General features: G+C 40.0%; 1 protein-coding gene across 8 annotated transcripts in view; it reads left to right on the top strand.

Moving 5' to 3' along the window:
* The window catches only part of eea1 (early endosome antigen 1), a 155,471-nt gene extending 143,439 nt beyond the window's left edge, over nt 1-12,032 (top strand). For 6 of the 8 annotated variants that reach the window (XM_061253299.1, XM_061253296.1, XM_061253298.1 and 3 more), the window contains 3 exons: nt 2,289-2,409; nt 2,487-2,585; nt 5,376-12,032. In XM_061253299.1, coding sequence (XP_061109283.1) covers nt 2,289-2,409; nt 2,487-2,585; nt 5,376-5,498 — 343 coding nt within the window. In that variant the 3' untranslated portion in view covers nt 5,499-12,032. Of the gene's footprint in view, nt 1-258; nt 366-2,288; nt 2,410-2,486; nt 2,586-5,375 lie in introns of those variants that run through there. The other 2 variants (XR_009709458.1, XM_061253301.1) reach the window with 2 other exon arrangements.
* Nucleotides 12,033-17,982: the final 5,950 nt, after the last annotated feature.

Raw genomic sequence — 17,982 nt, 5'->3', positions numbered from 1 at the left:
ATTTTGTATGTAATATGTACAATTTATTTTCTATCTGTCGAATTTATCAAAATAATAATATACTGCCATGTCAATTCTATGTATATAATTGGGCATAAATGACTCTTGCTGTAATTAATATATGCTACTGGGCTATAGCATGTTGTCGAAGATCTGTGTTGAGACCTTGATGGAGAGCAGGCTGATGTTAGTGTTAGGCCTGATCAATTTAATTTCCTGTACTTTGTGGCTTGACTGAAATCTATTCCCGTTGCCAAGTGGACAATGGAAGTGTGGCCAACAGTGCAGGAGTACATCAACAGCCACAGACAGATGCCCCAATGGTGCCTGTTTTAGCAAAGGAGCTTCAGTCCACCCTGAGAGGTTTGCTGTCACACTTTATCAAAATGGAAGGAACAGGTTACTAGTAGGGGATACAGAATTTTGTGATAAATTACATAAACTAAAGACAAATAAGACAGCAGGCCCTGATGGCATATTCAAAGAGTTAAGTGAGATTATTGTTCAACAACTGGCAAGAATTTTAAGACAGTCTTTAGAAACTGGAGAAATACCGGATGACTTGGTAATATTGGTAATATAATACCAATATATAAGAAAGGGGACCGTACTGATCTAGGAAACTACAGGCCTGTCAGTCTAACTTGCATCACATGTAAAATACTGGAATCTATCATTAGGGACAAACTGGAATTATTTATTAGAAATAATAACATAATAAGGGATAGACAGTATGGTTTTCGTAAGGGTAAGTTATGCCTGACAAACCTTTTTTTTTGAGGAAGCGACCAGGTGTTTTGATGATAGCTGGGCTTATCATATTGTATATCTAGATTTCCAAAAAGCATTTGTAATCAACAGGATGCCCGGATACATAGCCAGGATTATTGAGTATAAATTCAAGGATACCTTATACAATACTCTTGTTAGACCACACTTGGAGTACAGTGTGCAGTTCTGGGGACCGCACTATAAGAAAGATATAGAGGCACTGGAAATGTTTCAGAGAAGGGCAACCAGATTGATTCCATTATCTAAAAGATAAGAGTTACCAGGATAGACTTAATCTCTATCATGTCAGACTCTCAGAGAAGGATAGATGCTTAATCTCTCCAAGTTTAGTAAAAGGAGGCTTAGGGGGGATTTGATTGAGGCTTTTAAATTAATTAAAGGGATTAACAAGTGAATTATAGGGGATCCTTCAGGGTGAGTTTGGTTAACAGCACAAGAGGGCACAAATGGAAATTAGAAAAGGAAATTTCCATACAGATATTAGGAAGTATTTTTTCACACAGCGAGTGGTCAATGTGTGGAATAGCTTGCCAGTACATGTAGTGGAGGCAGAAACATTGGGGGGTTTTAGACCAGGCTTCCTACGGTGTTATATTCTATTTAGCCTTTAGGCAAACTAGGCAGTAGGTACACTTAGGGCTAGGAAAGGGCGAGCATTGCTGGGCTGAATGGCCTGTTCTCACCATTGCCTTATGTTATATTATGTTATGTTGAGACAAGCAGAGGTAACAATGAGCAGAAGGTACTATGAGCTGCTCAGGGTCGTAACACCCCCAATCATAGCAGTCTAGAATTGGGTGTCTGAGGTTATTGGCATGCCAGGTAAAAGTAATCTACTAAATGCACAAGCATACAAAGACATATTTGCCTAATTTTTTCCCAAATGGGAACCTGTGTATTCTTCCCTGACGGATGATATCATTGAGGCGTTTCTATTCATGTGTATGTAGCATCGCCTTACCCTTAGACAGACACTGTTCTGTGGACGGACAACGCCCCCTTCTGGCGTATGTTACAACTTTTTGTGGGGAACTTCAAAGAGAAATGGGCAAAATAAGCAGATTTCTTGTGTTTGTACTAATTCAATTACCATGTCTCAGCAATGGCCATCTGCCTGAGGACGTGGGGATACAAGCTATATGATGTAATTTGCCTTCAGAAGTTCCCAAGAATTCAATTCATAGCAATGTGAAGATCCCAGAAGGTGTGTCAGGGGACTGGTATGTCTTGGCATGGCTATGCTAATCAGATGCTAGTCGGCAAAGGTTGCTTAGTTTTTCCAAAGGAAGAACAATACGGGTTATTTTCCTTACATATTATATGCACGTATGTATGCGTTTGTGAGAACTTTTCCAGTGTGTCTTCAAACTGGAAAGGAATAACGCATATAATTGAACAAATAAATTGTCAGCCTATTGGAAAGAATGATGGTAAACCTGAGAAATTCTGTCAGTGTGTCCAGAAAATATGTGGGATTAGTATATCTTGCATTGTAGGTGCGTGAAGGGTGAAGGTGAGATGGAGAAGCTTCAGGCCAAAGTAGTGGAGATGCGGCACAAACTTGACGACACAACGGCTGCCATGCAAGAGCTGGGCAGGGAGAACCAGTCCCTCCAGGTCAGAGTCTGACTGATAAATTATATCACTGCAGATAAAGCGGTCGCTGGTCAGTGATGACACTTCTGTCGCTGCAGATAAAACAGTCCCAGAATCTGACACGGAAATGGGCAGAGGATCACGAAGTGAACAACTGCATGTCCTGTGGAAAAGGGTTCTCTGTGACTGTCAGGAAGGTAAGCATCTCAAACATGGTTTAACCATCCTCACTCAGCACACACAGTTTATTCATCTTCCAATGATCATAATTTGTTGAACCATCCTCACTAATACTGTACCATCTTCATTGTCTTTATAACATGGATAAACCAATGCTAATTCACAGATGGAGGCAACATGCAGAAACATTTAAATATTTTAGCCCAGTGGTTTTCAAACTCAGGCCAGGGGGCTCCCTGTGTATGCTGGTTTTTGTTCCAACCACAATTGCAATCCAATTTTATTTTTCTAAATTAGGTACTTGTCATGATTTGATTGATTATTTACCCTCTTAAGCCACATTATGTCTGAATTTGCAATGCATGCACATTCTTATTGTGTGATACTGCAAACAATTGCATACAATACAAACATATATTATTTAATGTTAATGTTAAATGTTAAAGACTGAGGTGAATCAATCAGCTCCTAATTCGGATGAATACAGGTGTTTTAAGTTCTTTTATAATTTTTCTAGACAGTGCAGGTTTGGCTCATTTGTTATTTTCTTAGTCGTTGAATACTTCCTACATTATCTACCAAATGGTTTGTTTTCATGGTCAGGTGTGTAAAACCCCACGCTAACCCAACGACGGAATTTAGCGAGGGCTGAAGGTATCAGCGTGCTCGTCCTTCTGGTGTTGCTGAAAGAATACTAATAGGGTTAAAAATTTGTGGCCCCTATGCGGAGAGTCTAGATCAGCCAATAAATAAACCATGATAGACAGGAGTACCACTCTGCCTTCCGCTCTTTACTGGTCCGGGCTGACCAAGAATCTCCACAATAGGGCCAATATATTCACCTTTGTTTATTCCATGTCCATTTTAGAATAATAATTTAGATTAGTTGTCCACATTTAGTGGATGTCGTATTTATAATTTTGACTTGATCGCTTTAGGAATCCTGTACTGAGATTTACTCTCCGAACAGTCCTCTGCTGGTACCGCCGGATGTCACATCGCGCGTTATGTGCACGTCTCACGAACTGACTAGATATCTATAGTCATCACAGAGGTCGCAGGAATAGCTACTCTTGGGTATATCTGTTCACAGCCTAGGGACCCAAGCAGACCAACCTAGCTACGGCTGTGCTCGACATGAATAAACTACCACGCGGAGGCGAGGGATTTACCATCATAGGTCTACGGGTGCTATACGCCGTGATACATTAAGCGTAAATATTCATCCTCCCTAGACCAGTTCGAGGGGGTAAACCAAGCATTCCCTGTATAACATTGAGTGTCAGTAAGCGAAACCACACCGATCAAGTTTTAACAATTTATTTTACCAGGCAGGTTACATACGTAATTACACACTAGTTCCAAATAAAAAAACATTACAATGGAAACCAAATTACGGAGTCTTAAAAGTCATACCTGGTAATAAAAGCTACATACGGGAGTCTGGCTACAGACACCCTGTACGTAGAAATGACATGCACTGTGTGCACAGGAGGCTGATTGCATTCTCCCAGATTATCCCACTATTTACTGTCCTTAAATCCAAAATCTGGCCTTTGATGTTAACCCTAAAAATGGGTCACCCATCTGTAATTTGGAGCCACGCCTCCCCAGGAAACACAGGGGGGTTGAGGCACATGGCTTTCACTGGGGCAGAGCTCCACACAGTTTCTCTCTGGTTCCTGGTTGGTTATGATGTCCAGGGTTTGCTGTTTCGGAAATAAAACCATTGCACCAGTCGCACTGAAACAATCGGAATAATACCAAACATGAATATTATCTAAACTGACTTTGTCATGAAACATCCAATGCTGTACACATCATTTAGTGACTGAGTAAAGAGGGAGAGAGCAATAAAGGGTGATTCAGGAGAAGGTCAGGGCCTAGCAGGAAGTATTTCCTCCCAACCTCTCTGTGCCGTAAAGAATGTTGCCCCGTCGTAACGAGTTTCACGGCTGGAGGCCTGAGTCTTCCCCCACAGGCTCCTGCCCCTATGGGTGCGGAGATAGTGGGGGTTAATGGTGCATGCTCCTGGGTTAAATTACTTTACAGCCACATTTTGCCACAATACCAGAGGAAGCCAGCAAGCTGACCAGCCCTGAGTGATAATGCCAGATATTAATAATTTCCGCCTTACAGATGTCTACACTTTCACCAATTAGGAACCTGTTGATTCACCCCTGTCTTTAATTTCTTGAGTTACTCTCTACATGTTGTTAGAACATTTGGCCTCAACAAACTTCACAAGTGATCTCAGCTTTTCATATTGTGTGAGGAAATGAAAGCAGACGGTTGTAAAGCATGTTTTGTGCTTTTATTAGTCCATGAATTTATAACGGTGGAAAATGTATTTTAGTAAGTAAATGGTTGCCATTTATATAGCGCCTATCTGTCTTATGTAGACGAAAGTCCATATATTGTAATTTAGGGGTGTCAATTTATGATTACGGTTACTTGGTATTTATCAGTGACGGTTACGATAAAACCTGTGTCTACATGTGTTTGATCCAGTGGAATTTGTTAATTTGGTTCTGATCACACATACATTTGCACATGGATTTCCAAAAATATTGATAAACGAGGCCAATTGTTTGCAATACAACACAATGTTAATATAGACTTGTATTCTTCATTGCATGCATAGCTATTTCTTGTCATGGCTTAAGAGGGTAATAATCCCTCTAAACATGAAAAGTACCTTGTTAAAATCCTGGGATTGCGATTGTAGTCGGAACAAAAACCTGCATACACAGGATGCCCCAGGAACGAGTTTTGTCTGTTTCTCATCTCACTCTTTGTTTCTGCAGCATCACTGTCGACACTGCGGGAATATCTTCTGTGGTGAATGCTCTTCCAAGAACACCTTAACACCATCATCCAAGAAGCCAGTGAGAGTGTGTGACACATGTTTCGAGGAGCTGCAGGGCTGACCGATTCCTGCACTCAACGCCCAAGCACTCCAATCCTCTTTTCTTATACCACACACATGTACTGCTACCAACTTTGGACTCTTGTAAGTTCAGTTGTAAACTTAAAGTATTGCTATCTTTTGTGGAATTTAGCCTGGGATCACAGTGACTGAGAGGAGGTATTGGTGGATATAAAGACGGCCATTGTCTATTGGCTAGTATAAAGGAATGGGTCAGTTTCAGCACAGAAGCAGGGTGCCATATCTGTATATAGTGCCTTTACTGCTAATGTAGCCAGATCAATTCAACATTGTTAAATCTGTCTGATCACTGCAGTCCTCTAAAACTTACATTGATTTGGCCAATTATGGTTATTGTACATTAGATCAGTACAAGACTGATAATAGAAGATATTGTTATTGTCCTGAAAGCAGGTTATCAAATTCCAGTGATTATATAAACAAAAATGCTCTATAGCTGATTGGAGCTTCTGTTGATGCAGACGTATGGAACTGGTGTCAGTGAGGACAATTTTCTGCACCAAAGATGGTTGGGCAAATGTTTGCCAGCATTTTGTCAGTTTTATTTACGGTGCAATGCATACGGAGCTAGTTCGGGCAGACAACGCAAAGTGTCTCCTGCTCACATGATGGGAGGGGTTATGTAAACCACCGACCTGTTCACGCCATTGTTCAATCTGCTGCTGCTGCTCTGCTACACTGCTGCTGCCTGCTAGCTGTGCTGTTGCTGCATTGCTTGAATTGCCCTGCTCTGGAAATCATGCAAAATCTGCCCTGCTACCTGGCTCATTCTGCATTCTGCATGCTGCTGCCAATGCGCTGCCTGGCTCATTCTGCTTTCGTGGCTCATATTGCATGCCGTTGCCACATTTTTATTGCTTGTTTGGTCCTCATTCCCGTCACATCCTTGACGTCCCCAGCTGAGTGTTGGGAGTGGCTGTTCAAACAACCACTTCTCAAACAATTGCCATCACTTAAGATTTGCTCCCCAAATCGTTTAGGTGTAGGCCTACCTGATAGACGTGTTCTTTTAGATCAACTCAAAGGACCTATCAGAAAGGGAATCCTACAATTGCCACATTACTACGGGAAGCCAACCATTCCCTTTTCAGCTATTGCTGTGGTAGACTGCTTGTTGAGGTTTCACTCTCCTGTAACACAAATGCGGCACAAATTCACAGAATATCAGTGAGTAAAATTCACAGAAATATATGCGGTAACGCGTTGCCCTAACCATACACACCACACCGGGTCTAGTTTTGGCATTAGTTTTAGCATTCAAGCATTCCAATTTTGCACCTAAAGTTGAGTTTGCTTTGGGCATCAGGAATGACAACATTAATTGTCTTGTAGATGGACATTACATGCTGCGTGGTATACGTTTTTCACTGACAGAACCAAATGTGCTTACCCACACAGTGTTTTGTGGTATGGGAATCGAGGTTTCAACGATTTTAATGGGGGCAACGCTTAAACTCATCCCCAATGTTCTCCAGACATATGCAAGCATGCCTTTATCACAGACCCACCTCATGTGATATAGCCTAGTGACTGACCACACAAAATTCCGCTCATGTGCAAGCTTTCATTTGCAACTCATCAGCAAGGAAACCTAACTGCAACAAATAGGACGTACTATTATGGTCCACCAGAGAAGCAAGGGTAGCCTAGCATTAATGTTCATGTTAATTTATTTATATAAAGCTTTACATACATTAATTCATAAATAATGTTTTTTCAAATAATAGATACAATTTAATTAAATACATACATATAATGACTTATGTAAAGCATTTATTAATTTATATTTGCATATATTATGTAGTCTAGCATTCGGTTATTTGAAACGTGCCAACCCGATTTAACCTTCATTTATCTTCCTGTTTGGTTTAATTTGAAGTCTTCCATGCCAGCAGGGTCCTATCATTGGCATTAATTATCTCTGTTTGAATGCTTTGATATGATACCTGGGGGAAAATCAACATAATCAATGCAATTCTGTTTTAATGAATTGGGTCTATTTATACATTGTAGCATTGCTGTCTATCTGGGATAAATTTCAACAAAGTGACCCGTTAGTAGCCTACTGTGATATTATAATTGTGTAGTTAACACAGACTGTAGGAATATGGACAAAATGTCCGTGGCTTCACCCATTAACTTTTCAGGAGTTTTCAGACACAGCCATGTTTTACAAATTGGAGCCAGAGTAAGGGAGAATTTGGCCCACATAAACACCAACAAAGTGAGTTCACTAAATTAGGCTAGCCGGTTATCTCTAGCTATACAGGAAAATGGTAGTGACAGTGTGAGTGCCAGCTAGTTCACTAGCTGCCTTTTAAAAGTAGTTTGCAATCTACCTCGCTAGCTAGCTAGATAGCTCACTGGCTGATATGGGATATTTGTCATTACACAGGAGGGAACGTGATCTTGTTTGCAAGATGTAATATGCAAATTCCGTGTTGATCCGTGTTAACTATACTTATATAATTCATGCATCGTTATGTCTTCTAGCTATAAAAAAACTTTTGGTTGAGAACTCGATTCCAACAATGACGGAAAAATACCACTTTTTGTCCAAATACCACAGTAGATGCAATCTGTATGCAAAATGTTGAGTCAGCTATTGGACCAAATTGATTCTAAGTTTAATGTAAGCCAAGTTCTCAGCCAAGGGTTTTATTTTTAATGCATATTTATAATGATCTATCAAGTATATTGAAACTCCCGGTGTAAATACTTAGGAAACGAATCACATATGAAATGGTTGCATAGCCTCAAAATACAGGAAATGAAAGTGATTAGCCCTATCACTAACATCAGCCTGCTCTCCATGATGGAGGATCAGCACAGATCTTGGACTAGCTACAGCCCTGTAGTTTATATTCTGTTTGTACAGACCAAGACTTTGTCATTAATAGGCAGTTATGTGCATAACATTAACATGGCAGCATATTAATGTTTTTGATTCATTCATCAGATACAAGCAATTGCATATATATTACATACATTATAATATTTTTTCCAAAATCATATATACAGTACTGTGCAGAAGTCTTAGGCACCCGAGACTTTATTATATACATCTATATATATATATATATATATATATATATATATATATATAAAATAAATTACGACATTTTTGCATTTAATTTATTTAATTTAACATATTGCAGTTAGCAATTGACTACTTTTTACATAAAAACTTGATCAAGGCTGTCTGAGATCAGAAGCAAGGACCTAACCAAAGCCTGCAGAAGAACTATGGCAAGTTCTCCAACATGCTTGGAACAACCTCCCTGTAATAGAACTGCAGGATAGCGTTGGCTATCTCAGAGAAGTGATGCAGTTTTAACGCCGAAGGATGGTCCCAAAAAATATTTATTTGATTCAGTTGAACTGTTCTGCCAAATGACTAAAATCTAATGTAAAATGTATAGTACATTACAGTAAAAGTTTCATTGACTTATTTTTTAAAGAATCTTATACAGAATCTTATACAGGTGCCTAAGACTTCTGAACAGTACTGTATATGTTACATACATGATAATACTTATTCCCACAGTGAGAATCAAAATCAGATTGTTAGCCATATAGTTAGCCATGACTTTGTTTAATTGGTCAATTACGTTTGGACAAATAATAATAATTATGTATAGGCTCGTATATGAACCATGTTCTGCAATGGCCATCTCAGTCTCCAGACTTATATTCCCATGAAAAACCTGTGGTCTGAACTGAAGAGGGGGGTATCCCAAGGATATATCAATGATTCTAAAAAGTTCTGCATGGAGGAATGGTCAAAAATCCATCCAAATGTGTTTTATAACCTCACAAATTATAGGAAAAGGCTGTCATCTTTGCCCGGGGTGTTTGCACAAAGTATTAAACCAGGGGTGCCGATAATTGTGGAACAAGTTTTTTGCTGAAATATATTTTTTACTTGAAAAATGGTTAATTGGTTGACTTTGGTTGATTTCATTGAGTCATTAACCATACTACTTGTATGTTGGAACATAAAGCGTATGTAAATAACTATTACTTTTTAGTTTACAGCCCTTATTGTGATTTATCAGGGGTGCCAATAATTCTGGAGCCCACTGTATTTCCTTCTACACTTGTATCTATAACGTTTGTCCTATATGTCTCGGCATGGTTTTAGCATACACATAATTTTCTATCAGTCTGCAAATATAATGTTTATGTACGAGGCCCAGGGCTTGCAACAACTCATTCAACTGTGTGACCAAGGGTCCACTTGCACCTGCTTTGCATAGGCGCCACTACATCTGCTGCTCGGCATGTGCTTCCAGCTTCCTCAAAGTCTCAGCATCAGTCCACTCCTCCAAGTTCAATGCATAATTCACATAATTGTATTATAATTTTGATGTTTATCAACTTCTTAAACATTATTAGCCAATTTGGGGGATTCTTTTAGGGTTATTATTTATGGTGTTTGGCCAATTGAAATTCTAACCTTGTCTCTGTATGCAGGCCTAATACTCTGTTTAACAAAACAAAGTATTGCATGCTCAAAGGCTCATGATCCATGCACCATGAAGCTTGCTGTAATATATGCTGCCTTGCTGCTTCACAAATCATCAGGTAGATTGCTGGGTTAGTTCTTATGACAAGCTAATGCTGCTGCTTTATAGGCTTTGTGAAACTGGTGGTTTATAATTCTAATGAAGTCTACACTGTTTACACATTCTGGTGGGTTTAACTGCTGTCTCGCGGTTAATATTTGTAATGGCAACTTCGTAGCTACACATTCCACAGCAATCAATCAGGAACCAGCAGCAACAGGTCATGTCAAGTAAAGCCATACGTCCGCCGTGCAGCTTGGCTTCACATTGGTTCATTTCAATCTAGTATGCAAAGTTGATTCAGAAATTCAATTTCTGAATTCAAGCTCTGCCATCTCAAATGGTTTTGGGGGATTTACAATAAACCTCAGTAAATAGCTTAATTCATCATGATAATTAATTAAAAAATGAAATGATGTGAAGCCTGTGGAGCTAGTTTGGGCAGAGAACTTATGTGCCGCCTGCTCACATGATGTGAGGTCTTAATGGGAGGGGCTATTTCAACCACCAACCTTACCTGTTTACACCATTGCTCATTGTGCGGCTGCTCTGCTGCCATTCTGCCTTGCTATAGCTGCCTGCCTAGCTGTGCTTATTCTGCATTGCTCTTTTTGGCATGCTGTCACTCCTATGCTGCCATTGCTCATGTTACATGATGTTGCTGCCTTTGCTAGCTGCATTTGCTTGAATTATCCTGCTTATTCCTGAAATTATGCCTTTCATAAAGCTTTTTGTACTCCCATCCATCACCCCAGCATGCATCTGTGGGCTCTGCTTCTCAAGATCTCTGTGGGGGGTTTGTAGTCACTCCATTTTGTCTCGGCTGGATTGGAACAGAGAGTGATGAGAGGCAGAGCCTTGACGCCAAAGTTTGCATTCAACCTCAATAAATATTGCTTAATTCATCGTGAGTTGTCTGACTGAACCTCTTTTGAAGCTTGGCTGCACTCTCAGCTTGAGCTTAGGCTCATCAGACATTGCATATGAGATACATGAGCTTTGGCACAGGCTTGGGATCCACTCCCTTGTAAAGTATTATTAGACTTTACAGTGTTGCCTTTTTGTCCAAAAGGGAATGTAATTTTATCTTGTTTTTTATATATTCTTTTTTTAGGTAAAGATTTGGTTCTTCTATTATGATGTGTGCAGACTGGATATAAATTTGATATGAGAGTTAGATGTGTTGTTGCCTGTATATGTACTTAATTACCAGCGCTTCAGGTACTGTACATCAGTGATGCACTAATCATGATCAGTGTAGGCTTGCTTGTTGAAAGGAGTGTCTCCAGCAGACCTGCGTTCGCTTTCGTGTCATCTCTGTAGAGTCCAGATCAGCACCTTTGTGAAAAGGCTTTACCAGCATGATGCCAGAAGTTCTGGAGTAACTGCACCTTCATGCAAATGACTTCAACAACAGGGTGTCACCACTGTTTCGTCTATTTTACATTTGTCTACATTTATTTGTCTAGTTGCTTGCCTTTTCTCAGTTCCACTTGCAGTTAATTTTGCATTGCTGCTTCCATCCTTTGATTTATTATTTTTTTTAATTACTACTGTAATCATAGTGAAAACAAGTCTGAAGCTTTTATCTGCAGAAAAAAGCCACAAATTTAAAATAATGTAAAAAAATAAAAATAAAAGAATTTGGTTACTACAGCTATGCTTAATGATGGTCATTGTCTGATATGTTTGTTATAAATGACACTACACTTTACTGTAGAAGGCTACACCTAGCTGTTGTTTTTTGTGTATGGAACAGCAATTGTATTTGGCCACTTTTGTAGTTTTGTGTTTTTCGAGGTGTGCCTTACATCAGGATATTTTGTTCATTGTGGCCAAATTCACAGACGTCATGCACTCAGAGGAGGTTGTTATGGTTCGATGTCCCATTCATTTTCTAATTTGTCACCATAGCTGCTGGTAAATAAAACCATGTTTATATTTTCCCTGATTGTCGCCTTTCATTTTAGAGCCCATACACTTCCTAGCATTCTGTACATAGCTACATCCAGGCATAATGTAATTTTAAACTGTAAATCTACAGATGGCCACTTGTTTGGTGTGCACACTTCACCAATACAGATAATTGTGTAACTGTGCAAGGCAGTTTTAGGCAGGTGTGAAAAAATGCTGTAAAGTAAGAATGCTTTCAAAATTAGAAATGTTAATAGTTTTTTTTATCAATTAACAAAATACAAAGTGAGTGAACAGAAGAAAAATCTAAATCAAACTAATATCTGGTGTGACCGCCCTTTACCTTCAAACCAGCATCAATTCTTCTAGGTACACTTGCACAAAGTCAGGGATTTTGTAGGCATATAGTCAGGTGTGTGATTAATCAACTATACCGAACAGGAGCTAATGATCATCAATTTAATATGTAGGTTGAAACACAATCATTAACTGAAACATAAACAGCTGTGTAGGAGGGTTAAAACTGGGTGAGGAACAGGAACTCTGCTTCCAAGGTGAGGTCGCTGAAGACAGTCAGAAGTCATACACCATGGCAAGACTGAGCACAGACACAAGGTAGTTATACTGCAGCAGCAAGGTCTCTCCCAGGCAGAAATTTCAAGGCAGACAGGGGTTTCCAAATGTGCTGTCCAAGCTCCATTGAAGAAGCACAAAGAAACGGGCAATGTTGAGGACCATAGACATAGCGGTTGGCCAAGGAAACTTTCAAACAGCGGATGAAAGACACATCATGCTTACTTCCCTCCACAATCGGAAGATGTCCAGCAGTGCCATCAGCTCAGAATTGGCATAAACCAGTGGGACCCAGGTACACCCATCTACTGTGCGGAGACATCGGGTCAGAAGTGGTCTTCCTGGAAGAATTGTGGCCAAAAATCCATACCTCCAACGTGGAAAACAAGGCCAAGTGACTCAACTATACACGAAAACACAGATACTGGGGTGCAGAAAAATGGCAGCAGGAGTGATGAGTCAAAATGTGAAATATTTGGCTGTAGCAGAAGGCAGTTTGTTTGCCGAAGGGCTGGAGAGCAGTACAAGAATGAGTGTCTGCAGGCAACAGTGAAGCATGGTGGAGGTTCCTTGCAAGTTTGGGGCTGCATTTCTACAAATGGAGTTGGGGATTTGGTGAGAATTAATGGTCTCCTCAATGCTGTGGAGTACAGGCAGATACTTATCCATCATGCAATACCATCAAGGAGGCATCTGATTGGCCCCAAATTTATTCTGCAGCAGGACAATGACCCCAAACATACAGCCAATTTCATTAAGAACTATCTTCAGCATAAAGAAGAACAAGGAGTCCTGGAAGTGATGGTATGGCCCCCACAGAGCCCTGATCTCAACATTATCAAGTCTGTCTGGGATTACCTGAAGTGACAGAAGCATTTGAAGCTGCTTAATCCACAGAAGAACTATGGCTAGTTCTCTAAGATGTTTGAAACAACCTACCTGAAGAGTTCCTTCAAAAACTGTGTGCAAGAATACCTAGACGAATTGATGCTGTTTTGAAGGCAAAGGGTGGTCACACCAAATATTGATTTGATTTAGGTTTTTCTTCTGTTCATTCACTTCTTCTGTTCATGCATTTTGTTAATTGATTATTTTTGAAAGCATTCTTATTTCACAGCATTTTTCACACCTGCCTTAAAACATTTGCACAGTACTGTATATTATTAGACTACTAGTTATTAGTATGATCTATACCGTTCAATAGTTATAAATAAAAATGATACTTTGTACAGATTATATTTCATATCATATATCATTTAAATTAAATTGAAGATATGAGTGATGCAGTTTGCTACTGACTGGATTTCACAATCAACTGTCTATAACCGAGGACAATCCAATTGTCCACTCACTTTGCCTTCTCCATTTGATCTTTGCCTTCCTCCTTTGCCTGTTTTTGGCCTTCTCCCAGCACTCAGACGTGTGCTTGCAGCACCGCAGCTTCAGAGGCCGATCTCTTCACAGCAGTAACTGAGTCTATAGGCCTATTATAATCTCTCCACAGACATGGCTCACATAGCAGTAACTAAGTGTGACGGGTGGGAAGGGGATAAGCCAGAGATACACCTGGTTTCATTTCACATGATCAGGTTTAATGAGTGACCTGATGCTTTCTCCTCATGTGACCAGAAGTAATGCAGGTAGAATAGTATGCCGGGCAGCCACTCTTTGTTTGAAAGCAGTTGGTGCGACAAACGCAGTGGTGAGAGCACTGTTTGCATAGGGATTCTGCCAGCGGTGATCAAATACGAAGCGGGTAAGGGAAGCGCCTTTGTCTAAACTCTTTATGCATAGATCAGTCAATACATGCCGTAAGCTTACCAACTGCGTGATGTGTTTAAACATTACAGTGTATCAGTCGTCTGGTGCCTGGTTGTCATCTTTGACTGTAGTATGTGAATGGTGCACCAATACTCTCAGGTACTAAAAAAAGAAAAAGGATTTTTGGTCCGGCCGTTTATTACATTACATTACATTACATTACATTATTGGCATTTGGCAGACGCTCTTATCCAGAGCGACGTACAACAAAGTGCATACCCATAACCAGGGATGAGTGTGCTGAAAGACCCTAGAGGGAAGTACAATTTCAATTGCTACCCGTACAACAAAGATAAGGACCAGGGCCTAATTTCTTCTTCTTTTTTTTTTTTTTTAAACAAACAAATTAACAAACAAACAACAAAGCAAAAGTGACCAAATTAACTATCCAAATACTGCTTACCTAGCCAACTAAAAATACCGAAACACAAAGTAAATCACAAAGACAACAATTAAGGCAATCAATTATTGCGGTTTACCCATTAATGATGTACGTTTTTAAAATTATAGCTCTCTCGTTCACGTCACGTCCCAACAGAACGGAGGATGGCTAGCGGTGTGAATGTTGATTGAGGATTTTATGCAGGTAAATGTTATGTATATTAAACAGTGTAATTTATGAATTCAAATAAGAAATGTATGCGCTGCTGGGTATTGAATCTGCACTCATTGTCTTTGTAGTTTCCTATGCTGAAAATATGTTCCAGTCTACATTGTAATTGTACATTGGCTAATGTAGTCTTTTGTTACTTTCAGGAGCGAATTGTAGCCACTGTTTTTCCCTACTTCAGACAATAATGCCAAACTAGTGGATCAAAGCTAGGTTGTAGGAAGTTACTCTGTTGTGTGCCTTACTAGTGTGTAACACCACCTCCAAGTTGTGTTTGTTTATTATCTTTTTGTTTGTTTGGCGAGGCCTGTTCTTTTCTTTTCTTTCCTTTGCCAGCCAGGGCCGGGGGAATGCAGAGGGGTGGTAATATACATGTCAGTCCAGCCAGTGTGCTATGGTCATAGGCAGTGTTGTCTTTGGTGAGGCCTTCTACAAAGTGTGTGATGCAGTAACTTTACTGGTTGTGCTGGATTTGTAGTGGGCTAATCGTAATAATTCATTGGAGGATTTGTAGTGGATTCTTCCCTAAGCATTGTGCATAACAGAACTGATTGGCACTCTATGGTGTAGTATATATAGTGCATCCGGAAAGTATTCACAGCGCTTCACTTTTCCCACATTTTGTTATGTTACAGCCTTATACCAAAATGGAATAAATTCATTTTTTTCCCTAAAAATTCTACACACAACACTCCATAATGACAACATGAAAGAAGTTTTTTTGAAATTTTTGCTAATTTATTAAAAATAAAAAACTAAGAAATCACATGTACATAAGTATTCACAGCCTTTGCTCAATACTTTGTTGATGCACCTTTGGCAGCAATTACAGCCTCAAGTCTTTTTGAATATGATGCCACAAGCTTGGCACACCTATCTTTGGGCAGTTTCGCCCATTCCTCTTTGCAGCACCTCTCAAGCTCCATCAGGTTGGATGGGGAGCGTCGGTGCACAGCCATTTTCAGATCTCTCAATCGGATTCAAGTCTGGGCTCTGGCTGGGCCACTCAAGGACATTCACAGAGTTGTCCTGAAGCCACTCCTTTGATATCTTGGCTGTGTGCTTAGGGTCGTTGTCCTGCTGAAAGATGAACCGTCGCTCCAGTCTGAGGTCAAGAGCACTCTGGAGCAGGTTTTCATCCAGGATGTCTCTGTACATTGCTGCATTCATCTTTCCCTCAATCCTGACTAGTCTCCCAGTTCCTGCCGCTGAAAAACATCCCCACAGCATGATGCTGCCACCACCATGCTTCACTGTAGGGATGGTATTGCCCAGGTGATGAGCGGTGCCTGGTTGCTCTAGGAAGAGTCCTGGTGGTTCCAAACTTCTTCCATTTACGGATGATGGAGGCCACTGTGCTCATTGGGACCTTCAAAGCAGCAGAAATTTTGCTGTACCCTTCCCCAGATTTGTGCCTTGAGACAATCCTGTCTCGGAGGTCTACAGACAATTCCTTTGACTTCATGCTTGGTTTGTGCTCCGACATGCATTGTCAACTGTGGGACCTTATATAGACAGGTGTGTGCCTTTCCAAATCATGTCCAATCAACTGAATTTACCACAGGTAATTAAGCTGTAGAAACATCTCAAGGTTGATCAGTGGAAACAGGATGCACCTGAGCTCAATTTTGAGCTTCATGGCAAAGGCTGTGAATACTTATGTACATGTGAATTCTTAGTTTTTTTTATTTTAAATACATTTGCAAAAATTTCAATAAAAAACATCTTTCATGTTGTCATTATGGGGTGTTGTGCGTAGAATTTGTGGGAAAAGTGAAGCGCTGTGAATACTTTCCAGATGCACTGTAGCTAACTGGTGTGTGTGGCTAAGCCGACTCTAGCACTTCTATGGTATAGTATATAGCTGGCTGTTACCTCTGGGTGATTCTGATCTCGGCTGGCACTCCCCTTTTGTTTCCTCGCCCTTATTGGAGTGATTATTATGTATTTTGGTTTGTATTTTGTAGTAGGCCTAATAGCCTAACTGTAGCTTAGGCAATGACTCATTGTAGTGGGTGATGTCAGGTATGCTATTGGAATATTATGTGTAATATTTATAGATACTATTTATGTAACAACTCTTTTTCCACCTTGAACAAAGTATTTATTGATATATAAATATATATATTTCTACTTCAACCAAAATACACCAGCAATTAAAGTGCATTATTTTTGTACACCGTCTCCTCATGCATTCATTCATTTGAATACCTGATAGTGGGGAATACCGGGTTACTCCTGGACCTAGTTACTCAGACCCTTAGTGATCGCTTTAGTGTGGTCTAGGTTACATTAAGTCTATAGGCCTATTATAATGATCTCTCCACAGACATGGCTCACATAGCAGTAACTAAGTCTATAGGCCTATTATAACGATCTTTCCACAGACATGGCTTACGTAGCAGTAACAGTCTATAGACCTATTATAACGATCTCTCCACAGACATGGCTTACGTAGCAGTAACGAAGTCTATAGGCCTATTATAACAATCTTTCCACAGACATGGTTCACGTAGCAATAACTAAGTCTATAGGCATAATATAACGATCTTTCCACAGACACGGCTTACGTAGCAGTAATGCAGTCTAAAGGCCTATTATAATGATCTCTCCAGAGACATGGCTTACGTAGCAGTAACAAAGTCTATAGGCCTATTATAACAATCTTTCCACAGACATGGCTTATGTAGCAGTAATGCGGTCTATAGGCCTATTATAATGATCTCTCCAGAGACATGGTTCACATAGCAGTAACTGAGTCTATAGGCCTATTATAACGATCTCTCCACAGACTTGGCTCATATAGCGGTAACTAAGTCTATAGGCCTATTATAATGAACCAACTGGTGCTTGCACATCGCTGACCACAAGGAACTGCAACTAAAAAATGTTTCCAAAAAATAATTAGTTAGAACCAGCAAAAACAGACCACTTCGGATGACCAACTTGACCAGACGACATTGTGCTGTACATAGAAG

Source organism: Conger conger, chromosome 8, assembly GCF_963514075.1.
Source record: "Conger conger chromosome 8, fConCon1.1, whole genome shotgun sequence".
Classification (NCBI taxonomy): domain Eukaryota; kingdom Metazoa; phylum Chordata; class Actinopteri; order Anguilliformes; family Congridae; genus Conger; species Conger conger.
Note: the sequence above shows the minus strand (reverse complement) of the source record. Positions and strands in the feature narration are given on the sequence as shown.